The following is a 19,348-nucleotide window of genomic DNA, read 5'->3' as shown; positions in this document are numbered from 1 at the left end:
ATTTGAGCAGAGGGGAGGAAAGTCTCTCCAAGCCCCTTATTTCCCAGATGAACTCATATTCGATCCCTATTTGCAGTACCTTCTATGTAGCTCCCAATGCTTGACTTAATACTGACTGCTCTTGGTAGACAGACTAGAAGTCAAGGTACTTGATAAAAGTAGTGAATGCTGCGGAATCTATCTAGCTGTATTTCCAGGCTCATAAGGCAGCTTTCATTTCATCCTTTTCCTTACACTGTCCTAAACTTAAGTGTGCAGCACCTTGACAAACTGCCCTCCTTGTCTTAGGGATTTAAAGGTCTTGAAACTCTTATCAGAGTGGGTACACTGAGTCCCAGGTTCCCCTGCTTTAAGTGGTAGGCCTTAGCATGATTTATCTACACCTGCTTTTCCCTCATCCCTAAAATCCTCTTAAGTCATCTGTAGGGGGCATTGAGAATTTTCATGTCAGTGTGGACCTCTTGTCCACTTGGTTGGTGAACAAACTGGGATTTCCCCAAGGGTTTTTCTAATACGCATGATGCCACATAAGGCAACCATCAGGATAAGAAATACCAATAGTCATTGCCTATGGAAGGATTTGTTAGGAATTGGTTCAAATGCTTGTTGATCTCAGAAGTAAATGTCAGGAAATGAGTACTATTAGTCTTAAATCAGACATTGAAAACAGTCGTCATTTTTCTTTTTACATTAACAAAGATTCTCAATAAATTTTATTTCAATTTCAAGGGTACAGACAAGAAGCAAGTTTCACAGTTATACATAGTAATAGGCATCAGTACAGTTACTGGGTTGGATGGCTGTAGTCAGGTTGTGGACATGTTCCAGAGTGCCAAGAGCTAGCTAGTTGGCCAGTCTTTTCTACTCGCCATTCAGATGTTCCTATCTTTTCTATTCCTGCTACTTGGAACATTAATGCTGTGTCCATGTCTTACAAGATATTTAAATCTTAAAATGCTAGAGAAATTGGGTAGAATAGCACAAAATTTTTCTAACGTATCTGAAGACTAAGTAGGCCTGGTCAAAAAGTGGCTGCTTTGGTGTTTCCTGCCAGATTTACCTATAGGTAAACTTAACTTTTAAAGGAGCTTTAGGATCTGCAGCTCAAAATTAAAAACCCAACAACAAAAACCTAGTACAAGCTACTTTTGCCATTAATATAAGCACCAGCATTGCTTGGCTCCTGGCTAGTTTTTTGCTCTGACACTCTGAAATTGTCATGCTTACAAAACCAACTGGTTGATTGTAAATAGTGACCATCTACAAAGTCATTTGTCAAGATTACCCTGCAGAGCCCCAAATTCACTATATATAAATATGTAATTTATGGTGTAATCCCAGAATCTGTACTCTTAATAACTGTCTATTCAATCCTTGGGAAGAAAGCCTCGGGAAATGTTTTAGCTCACTGTTTCCCACTCAACCCTAGACTTAACACGTCCTAACGGAGGGATAGAGCCAGATTCCCAAACTGGAAAGATCAGTCCCAAAGCAGTGTTAAAAACAGGCTTGGATTGAGTTCATCTGAAAAGAACCATCTGTACACATTTTGGTACAGATAATCTAGGAAAATAGGACAATTTAAAGCATATAATATTGGTGGCTTATATAAGTGGTAAGACAGTGAGCTAGGATTGCAGCTACAAAGTATAATTATAATATAAAATAATCCCTTAAGGTAATATGGATGCTAACTTCCCAGAGATTTGATGCCTACAAGCCAGATAATTTTTTTAAAATTGAGCAACGCTAAGCAAAAACAATATTCCTCCCCCTACTTTTCGGATCACACTAATGCAATGTATTAGACAAAACCTTATGAAATAAGAAGTTATTTTAGTTAGTTGGTATTTAAGCACATACCTCTAGTTTCAACTTGGAACATCTTGAATAAACCTTACGGTTCCATAACAGTTGCACCCTCAGTAAGTCTCTATGTAGATCATGATACTGTCAGAAAGCAAAGTTATGCTAGGTGGTCAAGTCTGGGTTTTAAGGATTAAAAAGGCAAAAGGGAAGGAAATCGGGCAAACATTGAAAAGTAGCTGTTTACCAGAAACCCTCTCAGTATTGCTTAACCATCAGTACAGTATACTTACAATTGGTTCTGAAATCACTTAAAACTTGTTCAATAGCTCTTGGCAGTTGTTACTTTATGAAGGAATGAATTTGTGCTCAAAACGTAGTAAACCTAGATTTCCATTACATAAATTTCATGAAATTCACTTGTGCAAAATATTCACACTACCTTAATTAACACACTTAAAATACCAGTTGATAGTAGTCCCTTTGGACACAATATACAAGGAAAGATTAACTTGAAATTGTAATAAGTGGACATAGAGCTATGAAATAACGTGTACTCTTACTTATAATCGTGTTCAGAAGCAGACTATTTTTTTACAATGGGCAAATGAAAAATGGCAAACCCCATGTAAAAGGCTAAAAAATTGCTTGTACCCATCAAATAATCAACATATGTACATCCTATATTCAGATATCCAGTTGCCAAATAAATGTAAGATTATTTTATGTTGAAGACTGCTCAAATTCAAATTTGTCCTGTTGTCCAAAAGCAACCACAGCCATAATTCTATTTTCAGCATATCAATAAAGGATGTCAATCAATGTGAAACTGGGGCCCATGAAGACTTTTAAAAAAATCATGAGGAAAAGCCTGTTACTTCCACTAGAAGACTGAACCCCTAAACCTAGTTAAAAGTAAGGAATCAGTCACTCGCTGGATAGTGAGTGTCCTCCAATCACCCCAACCCTTGTTTAAGAGTCAAAAGGCTTATAATAGTCAAAATAGCTTATAACTTGGCTTTCAATTTTTAGGGAACCAGTAGGGAGGGGAAAAAATGTTGATAAGAGACAGGCTCTCAGTACTTGAAGAAAATCGGCTAACTCAAATATTTTCAGTCTCAAGGAGTAGAAGCTGATCTTTTAATATTACCAGCTGAGAAACTCAATGACATCCAGCAACAACAGAATTTGACTGCTAACACCTATTTGTTATGGAAAGCACAACTGCATTAGCCTTTTCCATCAGGGATCATTTGAGGGCATTGGAGTTGGCACTGGCAGCTAGATTTCTGAATGCCATAATAGGCAAACCCATCGTATACTATTCCTTTTGTTAGTTTTCCATACAATTACAAGTCACTTATATGGAATCTTGGCACCTCAGGGTGGGAAGCCCCTAGTATTAAAGGAGTTAAGCCTATGTTAAATCACCATTCAAACATTCATTTTTACTACTTTTGGACTGGTCCATATACTAGAACTTTAATGAACCCCCCTTCCCTGTGCCACTACTTAGGAAAGGACTTTTGTGACTGGGGAAGAGACAGCTGGAAGGCCATTCACACACACTCTCACACACTCACCCCTCTATTATACATAATATGTGATTAAATGATTTAATTTAGATTGTATTGTAGTAACATGCGACTTCAATGTGGAGGTACATCAATCTAGCTTGATCTAGATCACAGTCCTCTGGTGGGATGGTACCTGTAGTTTGGGACATACTCAGATGAAAAGCAGCATTTACATTAGTTATAAACGGCAAGGACATTTTCGATGTGTTATACAATGCCGGTCATTTAGGTATCAACGTTTTTTAAGTTCCAATTTAACAAAAATGGATTAAACCTAAGTTTAAGGATGGCCTTTATTTTTTAAAAAAGTCTTTAGGACTACAAATTACAAAGGAAGCAGATCACTACAGTAGAAACCTATTAGATACATAATATCTACATATGAAAACTTAACATACACTCCACTCACAAGACTATCAGTTATAATGCTCTTCCTTATAAGGCTATTGTACGTTAGCTTCAAATTATATTACACTTCATTCCCGAGGTGTATTTTTAATTTTAAATACCAAATTCTTGGCTCAATGGCACATGCTAAAATAGGGCATAGTTCACTGACGTCCTGGTGACACTGTTTCCAGCTTTGGTGAAGAGTTCAGAACACCTTATTCCAACATGTTCACTTAATAGTCTCCCTACCACAAAATTTAGCAGCCAAAAATGAGGCAATAATCACCTACTCATCTTCTAATGGCTATGCTATGTATGTAGACAAATTATCAGCAAAGATAAAGTAAAAAAGTAAGCCATCAGAATAAAAAGATTGAGAGCTAGAAAGGAAACTTTTTGGCTTGTGGCAAGAAGAAAATGGCAACTGGGGCAGATATTAGGCAGATGCTTCAGTCATCCCTGTATATGCTTAAGAACGAAGACAGTCCAGTATGGCCAAGAGGTATCACATCATTGCATTACAATACAACATACAGGATGACTCTAAGCCAACAGGACAGATGTGGTGATCATGCTTGGAGTCCCAAAAGGACTCATCTGTAACACATTGGTCATTTAACATTTTAAACTATTTTACTGGTTTTAGGGTATTCATCACTGCCTTACATGCACTCCCTCTAAAGATTTTTATCCTCTAAACTTAGGGTTCTCCAGAGTGCAAGATTCTGTGAATGACAAAGATTATAAGTCAGCAAGCACACCTGGAGATGGTGGCATAATAGATGCCCATCTACTTTTTTTGGCTAAAACACTGAATGAAGAGAAGTATGCAATGGAGAGATCTTTTTTTTTTTTCTTTTCCACCTCTCTGGTCACTTGTGCTGCCTTCGTTTTTCTGAAATGCTTCCCAACAATTCCTTTACTTATAAGTGAGAAGTCAGGAAGCAAAAACAATTGACATTTTAGCTGTAGGCTACTTGGAAAACCTTTGCTTAAAATTTTGAATGATGCCCCCCAAAAAGTTAAAAAAGAAATACTCTTTAGAAATATCAACAAAAAGCTGGCCAATTACTACTTCAGAATCAATATTCAGAAATAGGTCTTATATGGACTATCATCTGATGAATGGAGCTCTGAAAACCATTTAATGCTGCCTTCTCATTTCATATCAAATTATCACACAAGTCATTTGCCTTTTGACTTTGGATACTTGTACAGTTTAATTTGCAAACAGAATTTCCATAACAAATTGTTTTTAACCAAATCATGTCTTGTAAACTGTTTATAGAAAACCCAGGGATAAAATGAACTGTTCATTGTGGAAGGCCTTAAATTACATTATTACAGTAGAAAATACAGGAGGTAGAAGATAACTGAAAAGACTAATGCAACATTAGATTCAAATCTATAGCTCCTGTAGCTACTTAAAACATGGTTTTAAAAACTAAACCCAACATTTTTCAGTAACCATAGAAAACAGTTAAAATAAATTTGCCATGAAAGCCCTTATATCATGCTTGATATAGGGAGGTAGGAAGATGTAAGAACCAGAAGGACACATGAGACATGACATTTTATCTACAACTCCTGTTTGCTTTACTGAGCTTGTAGTTTCACAATTCAGTCGCCTTCTTCCGCTTCAGACTCAGATTCTGGAAGGAAAAGAGAGGGTCAAAATAAAAAGAGTCAAAACACGTATACTCTCAGAAAACAAAAAGTTTCACCCAAAATCTGAGACTAATTGCCATTTAATTCCAATGTGCATATCAATACATATAGTATATTTTTTAACATTCAAGACAGGACAAACTTCTGCTGTCCCTGAGTAGCCCCATCTTACTATTTGCTTTAACCTGAAAAGCCTGTTTTAAGTTGTTGTGGCATAGAAAATTAGGATTTGCCAATTTTGTTTATTGCCAATCAAGTTTAACTACAGATGGCATGCCAGTGTTAACAAAAACCCCTTTTAAGGTCTACCTATTTTATAGTATCTCTCTAAATATGTATGACCAGAAAGGTGTCAACCCATGGCAATTTTCAAAGCAAAATGACCAATCATGTTTTAAAAAACAAAACAGTTATAATACTGCCTTGCTTTTATTTTCTGTAAAATTTCTTAGCTTCACAAGTATAGCTTTTCTTTTACAGATGAGATGTAGAAAAATTATTGTAGTAAAAACAAAACAAAACAAACCACAACCAAAACTCTTTTATAAGAGTTTGCAAAGGTCCATAATTTTCCATTTTTCTGAATCCTGGAAGGGGTTGCACATTATTTGAATCCACACAGCATATTTCCACTGTGCTGGAACCAATGATCAGGTTTAATGTAATTATAACTTTAAATAGTGTAAAGAGGAATTTCCAATTTAAAAAACATGTTTTAAAAACAATGAGGGAAGCAAATGACTATTTTCAAGAATGTCAATTCTTGTTTTCACAAGTTTTGAAACAAAAATTCTGTATCCTATAGAAAATAACATAGGCAGGGTGGCACATATGGGCCATGGAGGTTATATCACAATTTATTGACATTTTAAGACAAATATTGCATTAAAGATATTTAACTTACCTTCTTCTGCATTCTTGAGCCACTCTACAAATTTTTTCATTTGCTCAAGAAAGACACTTTTCCCCTTTGCAACATGTGCATCTTTATACCACTTCAAAATGGGCTCTTCACTCAGGACTTCAGCTATAAAGGAGATGAGCTGATTAGAATACATACTGTTAACTATTGGGGGTGGTTGTTAAGCAATTCTAACAAGTTCACTTGATTCCAGAGTATGTTTTTTGTTCAAACTGCACACTGAATAAAGATCTCTAGAACCATTAAAAACTGGAGGGAGTAAAGATTCTGGCTATTTTCAAGCGCCAATAATCAGAAAAACCAAATAGCCTCCCAGCATAAAATTCTACATACATTTAGAACAAGCAGTACATGTTGCTAATATTAGTGGCTGAATCTCCAAAGGGGTCACATTATTTGAATCCACACAGCATATTTCCTTTGGGCTGGAACTGATTACCTTGTTTAATGTAATTGTGACTTTGAGTAGTGCAAATTTAAATAGATGTGACTCCTTCAAAGGATAATTATTTGAATTAATCTGGGCCTAGTGGCCAAGCACACCAAAAAAAGGGTATACAAAACAAGGCTGAATTGTAGACTTTAAAAAATATCATAGATTAACTTTATCAGGGAAGGAATCTATTAGCATCATACTATATTAACATATGAAATAGTGCCCATATCCTGAAAAGACATGCTATTTCATTTCAAGGTTTGCAAAAAGGCAAACCCAACCCCCTGAATCATAGGAATATTTACTTATTTTTAATTATCATGGGGTTTTTTTTTTAGATTATCCCATAGTTACAGGATTCATATTCTTTCCCTCTCCCCCAAAGCCACCCCCCCCCATAGCCAACGTGCAATTCTCCTGGGTTTTACATGTATCATTGACCAGACCTATTTTCATATTATTGCTAGTTCTACTAGGGTGATTGCTTAGTATCTATACCCCCAATAATAACCTCATCAACTCGTGTTCATCATAGGGAATTTAAAACAAATTGCTGTGTTGCATGAAAATATTAGGCAGTGACCTCCAAAAGTGACCTCTAATTTGCCGTTTTGGCAAACTCAGATTCTGCCTAAGAATTCCAGGTTGTATTGATTCTTATTCCTATACCAAAAAATCTGGCATAACTGTTATCTGCATAAATATATACTCAATAGTTTGATTTTCAAGAACTCACAAAATTTTAATATTGGCCCTGAATTCTGGATCTATACAGATCCTAAATAGTTTCCCTGTTCCGATGTCCTGAACTTATTTTTTTTTGCTATTTAAGTTCCAGTGAAATAATTGCTTCTTACTGAACCTCCAATATTTTCCATGAATACTTTTATAATTGGTTTCATTATCAATTTGTCTTGAGATTATTAATGATATTCAGTTCTCATCATGTCTCTGCTAATTTCTTTTCTTCATTTAGTATATTTACAATTAATTTTTATTGTGCCTTGAGAATATTTTACTTCTTTTAATCCAGTGTTTTTTTTTTCATTGCAAATTTCATTGAAAATTTCCCCCTAAAATAATTTCTAGCTTTCTTGTAACCGCTTAACTCTTTTGAGCAAACTGAATTTTTCAAATCTTACAAGTAGATTCTGGTCAAATTTTCTGAGGGTCTTGAGAAGTTAAAGCCTTAAGGAATTCTATAACCTTCCACAGAACAATAGACCCCAAACCATTAACCCAAGAAAAACCACTATATAGTAATCTTATAATGGAAACAAAATCTTATAGAAGTATGATTAATTTAGGTCTCAGGAGATACCAGTCTTCCCCTCCCTGTCCACCTCCACTCCACGAAAGGCAGGGGGCTATCTTTTGCCTCCTTTGGTATCCCCAACACTTGGCAGTAGTAGCAGGAACATAGCAGGTACTTCATGCTTATTGATTGAGCAGTTTCAGTGACAATGATTCCCTTTTTTAGCTTTAAATCTACGATCCTAAGAAACTAGCATTTGGTATATAGAATTTGATATAATCTCTAAGGATTCCTTTTTGCTTTTAAGTCACAGATACTGAGAAATCACAGGAGACTTAGGTTTAAAGGAAAAGGCTTTACCCACATAGTAAGTAGCTCATCACTTGGAAAGTTAATGTGTCTGAGAAGTTAATTCTAGCTTTTATCCTTATTGACAGATTTTCATCTTGGGTATGTTATTTTAAAAAATGATGAAGGCTGATATTATGAGGAAAAGTAATATTTTATTACCATGGCCATGTTGGTAAAGATATATAAGACCACGCGTCTGATAAAAGTTATTCAAAAATACCGCCAGTCCCTATCTCCTTCCATCTTGTCTGCCTCATACCAGAGAGGGGCCTACATGGCCATGGTAATTAAAATATTACTTTTCCTCATAGTATCAGCCTTCATCATTTAAAAAAATAACTGTTAACTATCTGAATCACTCAACAGTAAGGTTTCAGGGTAGAGATTCACTTGAAAATAAACTCTTTGAAACCTCTTCCAATTTCAAGAGCTAATCCAAGTTAGGTAAGTCACAAAACAGCAAATCTTGGCCTACCAAGTCACCTAATAACATAACTGCTGAACAAAACCACCTTACTTAAATATGACAATTACTCGTCAAATCTGTGTAAATAGAATTAGCTCTAGCCCATTCATAGTTAAAACTTTAGCCAAAGAGAATGTCATCCCCACCTCCCTTAGTGGGGAGGGGAGATGAGTTACCCGCATGTGACAATAAGTAACAAATCAAGAACAAGGGACGGCCCTTTGGGCAGCCCAAATCGGTGTAGAGGCTGCCATTTGTCCACTTGAATTAGAGGTGGACCCACAGGAAGTGAAGAGAGACTATCTCTTCAAGTATGTGGGTTACTTCCTATTGGGGCAGTTCCTGCTTTGAACTTGGTGCTGAAGGATCTCTGCTGAGACCTCAGGCAGCTTCCACTCTGAATGGTCACGTGGGTAAGGTAAGCCGACTTCCTTGGCCTACCTTGGTGTTTCCCAGACTCTCTACCTTAAGTAGGCTTCTTGCCTCCCTAATTCCTAGGGCCTTGCAGCTTGTAGCCTAGTTTTATTAGCCTTTTCAATCCTTTCTCTGCCCAGTTTCAGGTAGATCCGGGCTAGCCTCTCCCTCTATTTCCTTTGCCTTCTATCCTTCCTAATTGTAAATAAACTACCTTGAACCTGATCCTGACGGGTCTATTTTAATTATGGAATCAATCTGAATTATTTGATTCCTTGGTGGCCACACCTTAATATATATATATATAATACCTAAAAATTTCCCCCTTACAAATCCTGCAGGTGAGGACATTGGGCACTATTAAAGTCTATTCCAACTCTCTTCTCTGATAGAAAAGGAAAAAATCCAGAGTTGGGAAGTCACTTGTCACTTGCCTCAAGTCACATAGGAAGTAGTAGAGTTGTGAAATTTGAACCCAAGTCCTGACTGAAATCGAGGGCTCTTTACACTGCACCCAACTCTTATTGCAATGGAATTCTTTGAAGTCCATACAAATGTTGCCAAAACCTTCAGATTATGAACAAATATAAAAATGAGGTTCAATGAATTTTGGCCCATATTCTCACAAGACCTTCATTACCTTTATAAAAAAGCACCACGATTTTCTGGAAGGCTTTCATGAAGTGAATGTTGTCATAACAGTACTCCTGAATCTTCAGTAACAGAGTCAGCTCAGACTGACCTTGAGTAGTAAAGGCAGCAAGTAGAGGGCTATATTGCTTTAAAAAGAGAAAAAAAATTATCATAAATGTACTATAATAAAAGTTTGTAGTTGGGCAATGTGAATTACAATTTGGTGACTCTGCTGAGTGACTTTCAAAAGAGCCAAGAGAAATAAGTTTGCTAGATTGCAACCTTAGAATTTTTGTTTTCTAAGCATGCTGAGTTAGCCTAAAATAATGCAATTTTGAACATAACTGCTGGGGGGCACATTATTAATAAAAGAAATGTTTATTCTGAAAATTCTCAAGAACATATCAACAAAACTGGAATTGGTAATAAAGATTTTGTTACAGGTCAAGGTTCAAACCCGGCCTCAGCCACTTCCCAGCTGTGTGACCCTGGGCAAGTCACTTGACCCCCATTGCCCACCCTTACCAATCTTCCACCTATGAGACAATACACCGGAAGTACAAGGGTTTAAAAAAAATTGTCTCTTAAGGTTTCTCCCTGATTAAAAACAGCAAAATTTTTCAAAGTCAAAAAAAAATTCCAAAGTATTTATAATGAATTTCTCCTTCTAGTTGCCTGTTGATAATCTTTCCTATAACAGTGCGTAATGGTTCCATATTACATTTTGACCCAGTATAATAAAAACCAATTCAATCATCCCCAAAGGGATGAAGTCAACGTGAGAACGTCAAATAAAGTTGTATAGTCAATGCCTTTAATCAAGGTTTTTCAGTCAATACCTTCAAATGCTTGATGGCTTGCTCTGCTACCAGCTCCTCCTTTTTGTTCCATTCCACAGTGCTCATTACACTTGACCAGACTATGCCTATAACGATCTGTTCTGGGATATTGTTTTTCTTCATCTCCTCCTTGACATACAAAATTATCTGAAAAAGTATACTGAGTTCAGTAGGAGAAATCAATGCTGGCTTTTAAATATTTTTAGTTTTAAATTTCATATTTATGTAGGTCTATGATGATTTCCCATGTCTGTTTGCCAGACAGGTGCCAATCACACATACAACCTTTCCAATTTCGAGGCTAGAAAAGAACCTCAGACTGCTTAGTCCAACATCCCCCTCAAAATTCAGGAGGAGACAAAGAGTACAAGTGATTTAGTAGTCATGACCAAACCTGAGGCTCCTGATCATATAATCCATTTTCTATTATAATGTTGTCTAAAGTTCAATGGGGGAGGGGGGGGGTGGAAGGGGGTGGGAAGAGAACCCAACAGCACAGGAATCATAATAGAAGAAATTTAAAAAATAAAATAAAAAATTATCAACTAAAAGAAGCAGAGGCAAATAAAGTGTAGCCATAAAAATTAAGGAAAGAACCAGCAGAATTAAAACTGCAATCTTCAAAACAAAGTAAAACAGATACGTACATCCTTAAATGGATCACCACGTGACATTTGTTCTTGAAGTTCTTTCTGTAGCTCTTTACGAGCTCCTATGGTTTGCTGGTTCCGAACATACTCAGAAAGTTCTTTTAGACCTGCTTCGGTAAAATATTTTGTGAAGTGCTCAACACTTTGCTTGTTGGCCGGGAAAAGTTCCTGAAATAAAATTTAAACCAGCTGCCATTAGATTTCTGGAGTTTGTGTCCTAAGACTAGTAAGAGGGAAAAAAAACCCTATACACTGACTTTTATTCATTTGAAAATAGTGACAATTCATTTACCATCAGTCTGTTGTCCATGCTGACTTTTCGAAGACTAGCAGCTACTGCATTGATATCTTTTTCATTTATCCATGATTTAAACAGCTTTACAGCAAAGGCCGCTGAAACGCCTACAAAGAATTAAAGAACTTTTTATAAGAAAATTATTCCTTAAACACTAAGGGTCAAAATACAAAAAGACCACACATAAAATAACCAAAATATGAAAACTATTAATAAGCCACACTCAAAAACATAAAATTTCTAAAACAAGCTATACTTATTTCTTGCTCTCATGAACCCCCAAACCTTGAGCCCAACAAAATAGACAAAGTAAATTACCTTCTTTAACCAAATTCTCATTATAAAGGCTGTTAAGAATGGATGCATTAAGTGTCCCATTGGCCAGAAGAACCCCAGTCAACATGGCTAGTTTGTTCCTCTCAGACTCTGAAAAACCCTTTAAGAATAGCAGCAGCTGCACAAATAAATGAACAAGTATTAAAAACCACCAAAGTACAAATTACATTATTGAAAAAGTGGGTGGGGGAATTGCTAAATGATCAACTATAAGTCTGCAAAGCTTCCTTACAATCTCATTAAGTGTTGTTTGAGACTCACGGGTTTCATTGATTCACACTTAAATTCTTACCAAAGCTTAACCCAGAATTCCATCCCTTTCCTTTAATTCTGCACAGAGTTAGAAACATTTATAGAGAAGCAAAATTACATTTAAAACAAACACAACAAATGAAGAATTTGATGCTAAAGTAGCACGCAAGGGTCAGCAACATATGGCTCTTTCTGCAGGAGCCATAAAGTCAATTTTTTTTTCAGGCATTGTTACAGGAGCACACTGTGAGCACTGTACGGCTCTCACGAAATTACATTTTAAAAAATGTGGCATTTATGGCTCTCGCTGCCCAAAAGGTTGCCGACCCCTGGTAGCTTGGATCTAGGCAATGACAAATTTGATTTTTCCAGGTCTTCCTCTTCACTAAGACTTCTTATTTAACAGCTATAAATTTTGATACAATTCAATCTACAAATAAATGCTATACAATCTGAAAGTTTAGTATTGATGCTATAAATTGAAATTCATTTCATTATTTGAATGAAAGGCATTAAAAAATTAAAGCTCCAAGAGCTTTAAGGGTCACAAAAAATACTTTCATATCAAAACTGTTCCTTGTACCTTTTTAACTTCATCCTCAAATCCCTTTTCAAGGTATTTGTATCGCCTGATTAACTTGTTGAATACCTAGAAACAAAATTAGTTGTTTATTAAAATATTTATATAAATATCAACATGAACAAGATTAATACTACCTTTCATCCCCCAACCTATGCTTTTTATAGAACTTCAAAGCTGGAAGAGATGTTACAGTCTATCTAGTCCAGGAGTTCTTCACCTAAACTTCCTAAACTTGGGTAAAAAAACCACTGAGGTGGTTTGCAATTTCCTTCTCCAGCCCATTTTATAGATTAAAAAAACTAAGACAAATGGAGTTAAGTGATTTGCCCAAGGCCATTAAAGTGTCTGAAGTCACATGAACTCAGGCATATGAGCCTTCCTGACTCCACTCCCATCCACTTGTGCCATCCCAGCTGCTGAGCAAGTAAAATACATAGGAAACCAATTACATTGAAATTCACCACTTTTTATAGGGAAAAAAAAAAAAAAGAACCATAGCTCAATTTACTAACTAAAAATTCCTAAAAGAAACATTTGGAGGGGGGGGGGGGAAGAAAAGATTGAACAACTGCTAGAAGGATCACTTGAATCTTATATGTAGACTTATATAAATATACTTTATTGCTAAATCAATCCTCTAAATCAGGTTTTCTTTCTCTAAGATGGGAACTTCTAATTGGTTAGCAATTCTATAAAAATATCTAAATGAATTGAAAATGTACCTCACCAGCTTCACTATAGAAATGGGAAGGCTAGGTATGATAATAGCTTGGGAATACTCCATTTACTATTAGAAGCAGCAGCAGGTTGTTTTTGTGGAACTTTCTTTTTAAAATCGGAAGGAGGCTCATCATAAGGAAGGCTAAAGAGGTAGGGATCTTACAAAAATAAAAGGCACCAATAAAAACAAAGAGTCCACACCCAAGATTTTGTCAGTTCAAGGAACTCTAGTGAGGAAATTCCTTCCACCAAAGTAGTTCAGCAGCTGCTCTGCTTGCCAGAGCCACTGAAGACACTTAACTTGAGTTATCTAGGGTCACACTGTTAACTTCAACACAAGTTGAGCTCTTTATCTTCTACACCAAGATGCTCCCGAAAATAAATATAAAATATAGTAACATGTAGACTAAGTCCCAGATGGAAAAATAACACTTAGAAGGAAATTGGGGGTAGGACACCAAAAGAGTAAAAGGAAAACAGTAGTTTTCCACCAATGAGGTTCCTGCATTATTTAAAACTTCCATTTCTTTGAGATTTCAGATTTCTACCTCTTCATGAATAAACTAGTTCTGAACTTATACTATTCACAACTTCTCAAAAATAGGAAACTCCTTAAGTGTGACCCAGACTCATTATTTATTAAAAGAGCATCATTTAACTTGGTGATTTATAAAAAGCAAAATTTACCTGAGCAAAGGCTTGCATGGTCTCTAGGTCTTCTTGTGCTGCAAATACACAGACATCTGTACGCATCATGTCATCTGCCAGTGTACCACCTGGGGCTAAAATATTTGCCATTAATATTATTTTGGCAACCCAACATAGAAGTTAAAGTAACTACGCAAGATATTCTAATCTTTTTAAAAGGTCATAATAAAATGAAAACTATAAAGGGAAAAGTTGCTAAAAGTGATTTTAGTATGGTCAACAACAGCTGCACTGAATTCTAGCATTGGCAAATCAAATGCCAACAATATAAAAATCATTAGTAAAAATGATGCATTTGTTAGTTATAAAACTGGTGATACTGTAAGGATTTAGGTGTAAATTTAGAAATTACTATGAAACCTGAATGTCTTAATAGTCTTAATCAGAGGAATTTCATGAAGTTATGACTAATGTACTTCAAAAGTCCATGTTATTAACATTAAGAATTAATTATTAATAATCTCCTGTACGTTTTCAGAAGACATTTCAAAAAAATGTAATTTTAAATGAATCATTAACCTTAAAAAACCATACCACCAAAATTCAACCCACCAAATTATACTTATTTCCACAATCTTTCCTATAGCTTATATTGTCTATCAATAATAGGTAACTATATAACAGAAATGGTATGGATGTAATATAATACAAGGCACTCTTAACATCAAGTAATTGATTTTATAAAAAATGAGAATCGGAAAAGTACTGCAGACGAATGAATCAGCTACTTTTCCCAGATGAAAGTAAAAACATCAATTTGAAAATACTTAGTAAAGAATATTAACTACAACATTGCTGAGTAAAAACTAAACAGAACAATTCTTATAATTAAGGAAAAAAGCCAGGTAAGTCACCTCAGTATGGGGTAGGGGCCACAATGAGTGATCAGGCTCAGTTACTAAGTCAGTTCCATTTGGTGAACAAAGGGCCTAGCTACTTACTTGATTTTAAAATTATCCCAATGAATAATTGTTTAATGAGGCATTAAGTATTACATTTCTGAGTTAAGGAGACCAGGATTTGAATCCCAAGTGAACTCCATGTGCCTCAGTTTTCTGATCTGAAATGGGGATACACCTTTAAAATCCTACAGTAAACTTACCTGTGAGACTCAAAATGAGAATGTATGTAAAGCACTTTTAAAATTTCAGCTATTATTACTAAATCATTGGTAAAAGACTATTAAGTCTAAGAATACAGTAAAAAAGAACATGCAAACATGAAATGAACAGGGCTAAATTCTGACAGGTTTTTAGTTAATCATCAAAAGACCCTAAAGAGTTGTAATAAAGTTTACAGCCTGTGTATTCAAGTACACAAACTAATATTATCCAAGAGAATCACTTACCCAGCATGCCACCAGCCACCAGAATGTCAAAGAGTGTTTCTGCATATCGGCGATAATCAAGTTTTGCCCCAGAAGCATCAAGAAATTTTGCTACTGCTTCCAAATCAGTGCCAGTTTCAGTTAAACCTTGAATAATACAGTCCTGAAACTGAGTAGGGTCAAACCTCTCTTTTTCATCTGAAATAAAAAGCACCAGATTCAGGCAAATCCCCCAAATTACAACTGAAGTAAATATACAAAATTAATAAATTTAACAAGATAAAATTAGCAAATGGACAAAATTAACAAATCTTTCTAATGTTCACAACATGGTTCTATCCTATTCCCACTACTCTATGGAACCCAAGTAGACAAAGTATGCTGTTCCTAGAATGCCAAGTGTCTGCTGTTAACAGTTCCCAGCTAGGAGGGCCTCTCCTATTGGTTAAATTCCAGCCAGCCTGGTGGAGGAGGTAGAACTCTTTAAGTTGGCCCTGACAGATTCAGTACATAGTACTCTACTTTCCTGCCCCCAAACCTCAATTCTAAGGTATTTATTGCCAGCACTGTTCATTATTTATCATATTCTGCCTCACATATATACAGATCCACTATATCCCTTTCCTCCCAAAGCACAGAATATTGTTTTCCAGCTACTTTCTCTATAATCTTGACTTTTTAAATAAAGCATGGGCATCAATCTAAGGCCATGTTTATTTCAGGTAAAACATGAAAATATAGTATTTGAAAAAACAAAAATTAAAACACCAACTTTTTACCTGAATAATTCACATTGTGAAATCTTATAAGGGTATATAATATACTACACCTTCTTCACGTATGAGAAGACCCAATTCTGCCAGAAGCCAAGGGAAGTACACATCCCTAATTCTGGTTATAATAAGCATTTATTCTTTATACAGATGACATTATTCATTCTATATAACTAGTTTCAATTTGCTTGATCTTTCCCCCAGTAGTAGTGCTATTAATTTACAAGCTTTAGGTATAATTCCTTTGAAACACTTCTTTGCTCCTCCTTTCTTTTCCCTAAAGTGTGAGAAAAGAGACCCACCCCCCCCAAATCAGGAATACTGATTCTGTTCATAGAATATCACAAACCTTTACCAGACCATAAGTGAGATTTAACTACACTGTGGTGTGGTAAGAACCAGAATGACCAAAAGTACCACAAAGTGTAAAGTACCTTTTCACAAAACATTACCATACATATATGATCCCTCCCCCCAACAAAAATAGACTATATTGACAAAGCTCTAGGTTCACACCATTGACTGTGTTGGACAAGCTACTTACTAACTTACTTATTCTTTCTTGTACCCTGACTCTGCTACTCTAAAATGGGGATATGGCAAGCCCCTGTATCAATTTCATAGTATTATTTCAAGGACCGTGAATTATTTTATATAGAAGTGCTTCAAAATAACAACATTTATATAGTGCTTACTACATACCTAGGCACTGTGATAAGCACTTTACAATTATCTCATTTGATCCTCACAACCACCCTGGGAAGCAAGTATTATTATTATACCCCAGTTTTACAGATAAAGAAACTGAGACTGAGATTTAAGTTATTTGCTCTGGGTCACACAGCTGTTAATGTCTGAGGTCACCATTTGAACTCAGGGCTTCCTGATGGTGCTTTATCTGCTTTGTAATCTAGCTGGCCTCAAAAAAAAAAGCTCACACTTTTTATGCACACATAAAAAAGTGATCTACTGCTAGCAAAGGGTCTAAGTCCACCACTCTACTATTATTATAGTAGTGCACATTTAAGTAATGCTTTAAACTTTGCAAAGTACTTAATACATTAGAGATTTTATTTGATCTTTACAAATCATTGAGTGACAAATGAAGTTAAAAGAAAATGTTCATTAAAATTCACAAATAATTCTGTAGAATTTTCACATGCTCATTTTGAATGATTCCCCTGCCTTCGTACAAGTGATCTCCCCAAAAAACACCATCTTGATCCATGTCCCTTAGAACTTCTAGTTTCTTTCAAGCCTTGGCTTGTACACTACTTCTAGAAATAATTCCCTACATAGTGCTTTTTGCTGAAGAGTAGTACATACAGGACAGGATTCGAAATCCATAAGACCTCTCAAACAATTGCACATATATATATATTTTTAGTGCTTACATATTCTATCTTCCTAACAGAAATCTAAGCTCCTTTAGGATAGGAATTAAAAAAACAAACAAACCTGTCTTTGTCTTGCATGGAATCTGCTTAATAAATTCTGGATTACCCCCCCCCTTTCCTGCCTATTAGACACTGAAGTTCTATTGAACACTCATTTTTTAAAAAGCAGCCTCACCCAATTGCTTTTTAAAAAAGAAACAACATAAATATTTCTCCAGTTTTTTAGGTGATGATTAAATAGCACATTTCATGACTACATCATAATAGTGGTACTTTCCTGAAAACATGAAATCTACCCCAGAATTTTGATATACCTGGCAACCCATACAAAAATACTGCACAATATTAATGATCAGAAATGAAATTCCTGACTAGAAAAAAAAGCAGTTCACAAAAATTTTAAAACATACACAAACTGTTAGGCCATACAAAAGAGAATTTATGCTGTTCTCCATAGCTGTGCCAACATTTGAAAAAGTCTAGAAGATTAAACAAAAACGGAATGCAAGCTCTTTGAATAAATCTAAAATAAAATTAGGAAACAAGGAATTTCAGATTTTAAACAGTTATAGTACTAGTCAGATCTAGCAAAAAATAACATGTATTAAGTCTTGTAAAAAGTGAGAATGGAAAATGTTACAGAAGCACAAAAGGCAAAAAACCACGGAATTCTTACCTCTTTTTCTAGTTTTAAAACGCTGGCCTGATAGCGTTGGCTTTTGCTGCTTTTGATTATTCATAAAAGACACCCTAAAAAAGAGAAAGAGGCTCTTCAAAATGACAAACTTTTATTTTTAAAAAGCAGCAGAAATTTCTAGGGTTATGGTTAACATTTAAGAACCAACAGAAAAGGGCTTCCTTGCAGTTAAGGGTTGTGTGTGCATATATACTTTAAGAGCTCCCAAGAACTAAAAAATCCTTTGTGGCAGGATTGTGAAATACTTCTTTTGCAGTTAGCACGCTAGGGCGTGCAAGCACTAGGCCTCACACATGTGGATAACGCTTAACTTTCTCTTTAAGGTTGTCTAATAACTAGATACTTCATGTAAATAACCAGGCCCGTCTCACGGAGCACTCGGACAGTCCCCCCCCCATCCCTAACCGAGAGGGCTCAGGAACGAGATGGGATCAGGACAAATCTGCTCCCCAGCAGTAGGGCCTGCTCGTTTTTACCATCCCACCCTAGAGTAGCACCCTCCCGGCCGCAACTTCGTGCATGCCCGCCCCGAGGAGCTCCAGAGAGCCCCCGGGCCGAGACCCTCCTCCCTGCAGCAAGGATATAGGAAGCACCCCCCTCCCGCAGCTCTCCGGACACGGCACGTGTCTGTCGCCCCCCTCTCCCAGGCCGTGACACGGGGCTGGAGCCGGGTGGGGGGAGGACTCAGTCACAGCCTCGGAGGCGACGCCACTGCCCCCCGCATCCCTTCCCCCACTGACCCCGTAGCCGGCGGCGGCCGCCGCAGCGAGCGGACCACAGGCGCCGAAGCGCTCCGCGCCGGGGCCCCCGCCGCCCCGTACATCCGCCTACCCTCCAGCAGTAGCAGCGGCGG

The 19,348-nt window shown here is 36.4% G+C and overlaps 1 protein-coding gene across 3 annotated transcripts in view; it reads right to left on the bottom strand.

Moving 5' to 3' along the window:
* Window positions 1-673: 673 nt before the first annotated feature.
* Window positions 674-19,348, bottom strand: part of BZW1 (basic leucine zipper and W2 domains 1) — a 23,992-nt gene continuing 5,317 nt past the window's right edge. Inside the window, exons 1-12 of one of the 3 annotated variants that reach the window (XM_044670630.1) lie at window positions 19,236-19,318; window positions 18,475-18,548; window positions 15,650-15,826; window positions 14,281-14,375; window positions 12,874-12,939; window positions 12,021-12,156; window positions 11,700-11,809; window positions 11,405-11,575; window positions 10,758-10,904; window positions 9,926-10,064; window positions 6,346-6,468; window positions 674-5,425 (exon numbers count right to left, since the gene is read on the bottom strand). In XM_044670630.1, coding sequence (XP_044526565.1) covers window positions 5,394-5,425; window positions 6,346-6,468; window positions 9,926-10,064; window positions 10,758-10,904; window positions 11,405-11,575; window positions 11,700-11,809; window positions 12,021-12,156; window positions 12,874-12,939; window positions 14,281-14,375; window positions 15,650-15,826; window positions 18,475-18,548; window positions 19,236-19,318 — 1,353 coding nt within the window. In that variant the 3' untranslated portion in view covers window positions 674-5,393. Of the gene's footprint in view, window positions 5,426-6,345; window positions 6,469-9,925; window positions 10,065-10,757; window positions 10,905-11,404; window positions 11,576-11,699; window positions 11,810-12,020; window positions 12,157-12,873; window positions 12,940-14,280; window positions 14,376-15,649; window positions 15,827-18,474; window positions 18,549-19,235; window positions 19,319-19,348 lie in introns of those variants that run through there. The other 2 variants (XM_044670631.1, XM_044670632.1) reach the window with 2 other exon arrangements.

Source organism: Gracilinanus agilis, chromosome 3, assembly GCF_016433145.1.
Source record: "Gracilinanus agilis isolate LMUSP501 chromosome 3, AgileGrace, whole genome shotgun sequence".
NCBI lineage: Eukaryota > Metazoa > Chordata > Mammalia > Didelphimorphia > Didelphidae > Gracilinanus > Gracilinanus agilis.
Note: the sequence above shows the minus strand (reverse complement) of the source record. Positions and strands in the feature narration are given on the sequence as shown.